Source organism: Simochromis diagramma, unplaced genomic scaffold, assembly GCF_900408965.1.
Source record: "Simochromis diagramma unplaced genomic scaffold, fSimDia1.1 OVJJ01000585.1, whole genome shotgun sequence".
Classification (NCBI taxonomy): domain Eukaryota; kingdom Metazoa; phylum Chordata; class Actinopteri; order Cichliformes; family Cichlidae; genus Simochromis; species Simochromis diagramma.
In genome coordinates this window covers 1,903,220-1,909,219 of record NW_024387398.1, presented here as the reverse complement: position 1 = coordinate 1,909,219, position 6,000 = coordinate 1,903,220, and the positions used below count along the sequence as shown (strand labels likewise).

The following is a 6,000-nucleotide window of genomic DNA, read 5'->3' as shown; positions in this document are numbered from 1 at the left end:
CCTTGCAGTCCAGCCAAGACACCCTGAGGAACTGGATGTGTAACAATGATACACATATTTTCGATATTTTCGCCGTCAATCACGACCAGTCTCTCCCTGGTCATTGGATGTGCTTTTGGCAGACTGAAAACATGGTTTGGAGTATTGTGGACATTAATCTGAATGACCTTCCCCTTATCATTTATGCCAGATTTGTCCTCCACAACTACTGTGAGGCTAACAGGGACATGATAGATTACAGTCACTGAAGTAATTCAGCAGGAAAAGGACAACCACCCAGACACACAGACTTACTACAGAGCTGATTGCATGACATCAGAAAGGAAGAGGGTCAGGAGAGTCCTTACTAAATTCCCCATCGATAAAAAAGGGTTTCTGTTCTATTGAAGGACTGTGTCATATCTACAGAAATTGTAAGTCAGGATATGTGACACTTTACAATCTATGCACTGTGATCCTGAACATGCATCGGTGTAACTTTGTGCTGAACATTGGGGGGGTTAAGATCTCTGTCTAAATAAATAAATCTGGGTAAATTCCCAGATGATTAAACATGCAACTATTTTGCTGGTAATAACTGAAATGAGTAAAGAAAATCAACAGCCTATTTATGTAAGATAAGATAATTTTATTGAAGGGGTTATATTGGTTGGGTCTGATTATTTCGGAGGGGGGTGGGCTGTAAAGTTACAGAAAGACCTCTTCACTTAAGTCAAAGTTCAAAGTGCTGTTTTGAACAAAGGATTTGAGCTGATATAGCTATATAGAAACATTATAACATGCCAACGTTGAGCATACAGATGCAGCCCCAAAAGCTCCCAACATAAGTTATTTATTGCCCAGCATAGGTACGATGCAGATTATTCAAATATCATCCTCCAAAAGTGCTTGTGTGAAGAAAAATTGCCCTGCTCCCTGCAAAGGTAGGGTGGGTAGGGTGTGCTGCTTGGCAGCTCAGTTATGGTACTGTTGGGTGGAAATGAGCCAGGTACAGCGTGTGGTGGTGGTGCACATGCATAGATGTGCCCACCATGGTGTGGTGGCAGGTTGAAAGGTTGTGGTGGTGGATGCATGACTTGTCTTAGCAGTAAAAATCCATCTGCAACTGAACTTGTCTCTCAAGAGTGACTTATAATTTACTGTGATGTTCAGAAGCTCGCCTCTCAGATTCACCATCATATCCAGAATTCTTTTCTTCATCTGTATGTCCACCTCTGCAACATTACGCAAATGTGTTTCAGTTGAAAGTCTTCTTTCAAGTCTGTCCTGTCTGTGGCCCTTGAGTTTTGCCTTGACAAAAGGTAGAATAAAACAATGAAAAACTAATTAACCACAATAAATGTTAAAAATAAATCAGTGGTGGAATACCAAGATTAATATTTACTTAAGTGCTACACTTAAATATTTTAGGTTAAGTGTTCTCTTTTCCTATACTTTAACTCTACAACATTCTTGAGGTAGGGATTCAACACCAACACAGTTACACTGCAGATTCAGATGAATATAAATCTGTCATAATGATGACTTCGTGTAGGTTAAGCTACACAGTAGTTAAAGAAATGAAGCAGAGCTGTATCATTACTAGGTCAAACCTAAAGGTGCTAAAGGCATCTATAATTGGGCTACTGAAATACAGTAGGGCATTCGTTTATACATGTATGGTAGGCTAACCTTATTTCCCCTGACAAGTCTCCCAGTCCACTTTTTCTTGTTTGTTTTTTCTTTTGCTGTTTCATATTCCAGTGTGATATTGAGGAATAATTCCACCTCACTGTCTGTCACATGTACGACTCAGTTCTTCTTCTATGCGATGTCTTATCAGATTTTGTGCTTTTTTACCAAAATGTGCTATTTGGCTATACTGACTCTAGTAGGAAAGACTCGAATGCTTTTAGTTCTCAAGTAAGAAGCCAAACTTTTTATATTTGTTGTTATTGTTCTTAAGAAATAAAGTTGGAAGTAAAAAAAGTTCCACCGTCTTTGTTTATGCTTTCCCGCCCTGGCTTCAAGACTTCTAATTGGCCAACATTTCTGCAAGGTTTAGGATTATATCGCCACCTGTTGCTTTGGCGTGCTCATTACAGCGTTTGCCTTTGTTTTTGTTTTTTTGGAGGGGGGGTTACGCGTGGACTGAGATATTTTTCTCAAAACTGCACGTGTGGACGGGATTTTTTTTTTTTTTTTTTAAAAACGAATACAGAAAATCTCTGTTTTCAAAAATACCAGTCTAAGTGTGGACGTAGCCTAAACAGTAGAGATGTTTGTAGCTTTACGTTAGCTGGACTGACCGGAAGCAGGGTCCATGCGTCACGACTAACCGGATAGAGTTTTGAATCGGTTTAGTCCTGCATGTGCTGGCAAAAGGGAAGGCAAGAGAAACGATCTCCTGGCCGCATAAGCAAATCTATTTAAATATCCGTGATATCCAGTCATCATGAACTCTGAGTACGAGGATAGCTCCGCGTTATCCCCCGTGGAATCTGGGGACGAGGAGGAAGAGGAGGAGGTATCGGAGGCAGAAACAGAGCAGCTGGGGTCCAGTTCCGACTCGGATGAAGATGAAAGCGAAGAGAAAATTGATGAAGCAGCAGCGGCTGGAGATGAAAACGGAGAGAAAATTGATGAAGCAGAATGGACGTCAAAAAATGGAAAAATATCTTGGTCTCCCACAAACGCTGAGGACGTTCCGCTACATCCCAGCAGCCACTGGTCTGACCCCGGGACCTACACGCTATGCCACTCTCCGAATCGTTGACCCCATATCCAGCTTCGCGCTGTTTCTAACGGATGAGATCGTGAAGCATATTGTGTCCATGACAAACCTGCATGGGAATCGCAAAATTCCCGGCTGGCGAGATATAGACGCAGAGGAGTTTCGGGCTTATGTGGGGCTGCTCGTTTTGTCCGGTGTTTACAGGTCAAAACACGAATCAACGAAGAGCCTCTGGAGTGAAAAATGGGGACGGAGCATTTTCCGGGCTACGATGTCCGAGAAAAGGTTTCACCACATCAGCAGAGCACTGCGGTTCGATGATAAGCTATCCCGCCCCCCACGCCGTCTTGACAAGATGGCTCCCTTCCGCAAAGTCTGGAATATGTGGACGCACCGCCTGGAGATGCTGTTCAGCCCAGACAGAGATCTCTGTGTGGATGAACAACTCGTCGCGTTCAGAGGCAGGTGTAGCTTCAGGCAGTACATGCCAAAGAAGCCGGCCAAATATGGTATCAAGATTTGGGCAGCCTGTGATGTCAAAACATCCTACGCCTGGAGACTGCAGGTGTACACGGGCAAAGCAGCTCCAGATCGTGTTGAAGTCAACCAGGGGATGAGGGTGGTCCTGGACATGACAGAGGGGCTCCAGGGACACGTTGTCACCTGTGATAATTTTTTCACTTCCTGTGCACTGGCAGATGAGCTACTCAAGAGGAAAATGGCCCTGGTTGGCACAATTCGCCAAAACAAGCCTGAGCTTCCACCTCATTTGCTCCAGGCAAAAAAGAGAGAGATCTTCTCCTCCATCTTCGCTTTTACGAACACCCACACACTTGTGTCTTACATCCCCCGACGGGGCAAGAATGTGCTGCTACTAAGCACAAAACACCGCCGCCCAGACGTGAGCAAAGAAGGGAAGAGAAAGCCTGTAATAATCGAAGATTACAACAAATGCAAAGGAGGTGTCGACAACCTTGATATGGTAGGTGTCATTACGAACCAGTTATGCATATATTTATTCATTCTTGCTCATATTCATGTCTAAAATATATGTGTGTTTTATGCTTCTTTTTTTGTTAGGTTGTTGGCACCTACTCCTGCAGGAGGAGAACAAATTATTGGCCAATGGCCCTCTTCCACAACGTCCTTGATGTTTCACTTTACAATGCCTACGTCCTGTGGACATCAATCGAGTCATCCTGGCCGAAGCAGAAAGGATGCAGACGGAGGCTCTTCATTGAAGAAGTGGGAGAAATGCTGGTGAACCCACACATAGCAAAGAGAGAGCGCCTTCCTCGCTCATCAGCCGCTGCAGCAGTAGTCACAGATATGACTGCAGCGGCTGCATGGACCGCTCCCATCATTCAATGTAAGGGCAGGAGGCAGTGCGAACTTTGCAAAGACAAAAGGAGAAGAGTTGTCAACACCTGCTGCAAATGTGAGAAGCATACATGCAAGGACCACAGTCTGTCCATTTGTAACGACTGCGCCGCCTGAGCAGGACTCTCACACCCAGACACATACTACCTCTCTCCCTGTCTGTCTCTCTCCCCATCCCCAACAACATAAATGTTCATGTTTATCTTTCTAAAATAATTTTTTTTCTAGTTCAAACTGAGCTTGTATTTTTATTTACGTTAGCAAGGTAATAAACATTTAGTGTGGAAAAAGTGAAACACATCATATACCATTATAGGTTATGATTATTACATTTACTGTGCCCCTGCAAAAAACATAATGATGAATCAAAATCTACCTTGGTGCCAATCTAAAGGCCTAATTATAATAGCAATGAAATCTTTCTTGAAATGTATTTTATGGAAAATATTTTATTTTTTAAAAATAAAGGTTAAAAAATGCCAAACACGCTACGGAGAAGCAAGACAGCCATAAGAGTTAGTTGTCAATACCGGCCACCAGAAGCTGTTTTTGATACGGGCGGTTGCCCGGGGCGGCATCGTAGGTGAGGGGCGGCATCACCGGCACCGGCAAAAAAAAATGCTCGCACTCATGCTGCCCCGACGTCATGCCAGCGCATAGCGGGGATGGCATAGGCACCGATCGGTTTTCTATCGCCCATTTGCTGGGAGTAAGGGCGCCCTCCGTTTGCGAGGTGCGCCTGCTGCTTGCGGCTCAGGGAGGAGAGGGCGGGGCGGCGGGGGATTCTCTGACCGGCTGGGGCAGCGTCTAATAACCAACTCGCAAAATAAAAGAAAAATAAATCCAAACAACAAACACGAAAACACCAGACATCATGATACAGACTTATAATTTGCACCGATGTCTTTTTCGAAATTCTATAAGCGAAAAGTGAGCGCGAGAGCCTTCGGTGCGCATGCTCGCTGCTGAAGTCAAAGTAAACTTTATTGTCATCTCCGCTCCATGCAGTCCAGGATATAGAGAGACGAGACGACGAGGCTCCAGTTACAGCAGTGCAAGTAAACCAACAGTATATATAAGAAGAGTAAGAAAATAAATATACACTTTAGGACTCGGGGTAAAGGGATCAATAACAATTTAAAATTTATATTTATTTGATGATTTAAAGTCTCATACACAACCCGTCGAAAGGGGAGGAAGACCTGCTGCTTCCAAGTAGAGCACATTTCATTCATAATGTTGTAAATCCAAGCCCATTATGTATTCATGATTTGAATCCTGGGTTGTATGAAATCCCAGGAATAAACAAAGTGAATCTGTGAACTAAGGTGTAGGTCTGTTAGATCATGTTGTGGTGATCCTCGATTTGGGGGATGATTGTTCATACTGGAGTGCAAAATTAAAACCAAGATGGACAAGAAAAGTTCAAAGCCATCAGGTGCTCAGTTTAGAAAAAAGAGAAAAGAAGAGGAGGAGAAACGAGCAACAGATGGAGGTAAGCAGATGTGTGATTGGATAATGGCAGGTCATCCTGAAACAATCAGAATCAGAATACTTTATTGATCCCTAAGGAAATAATGTGGGTTACAGTTGCTCCAAGAAGAAATGGTAAAAATAGCAACAGTAACAGACTAAACTCCAAACATTATGTTACAGATTTTAATATTAATTAGTCATTTTCAGTTGTTGATTTGTCATGTTTGTCCCGTGTTGTAGCAAGTGAAAATAAAATAAACAATAAAGACAAAGGTCAATCGAATGGACCAATACGGTAAGGCCGGGATGATCAATTTGGTAAAGTAAATCCATTGGGCATCTTTCTTGGCCTTTAGACAATAATTCTGATGGCAAAAGAACAAAAAGGAAAAAGAAAAAAAAAGAAAAACTCATGCCCTGTATAAACTGGA

At 42.9% G+C, this 6,000-nt stretch overlaps 1 protein-coding gene across 1 annotated transcript in view; it reads left to right on the top strand.

Moving 5' to 3' along the window:
* LOC120720491 (piggyBac transposable element-derived protein 4-like) overlaps nt 1–4,319 on the top strand; it is a 5,567-nt gene extending 1,248 nt beyond the window's left edge. Inside the window, exons 2-3 of the mRNA XM_040010215.1 lie at nt 2,576–3,695; nt 3,794–4,319. Coding sequence (XP_039866149.1) covers nt 2,576–3,695; nt 3,794–4,210 — 1,537 coding nt within the window. The 3' untranslated portion in view covers nt 4,211–4,319. The remainder of the gene's footprint in view (nt 1–2,575; nt 3,696–3,793) is intronic.
* The last annotated feature ends 1,681 nt before the right edge of the window (nt 4,320–6,000 follow it).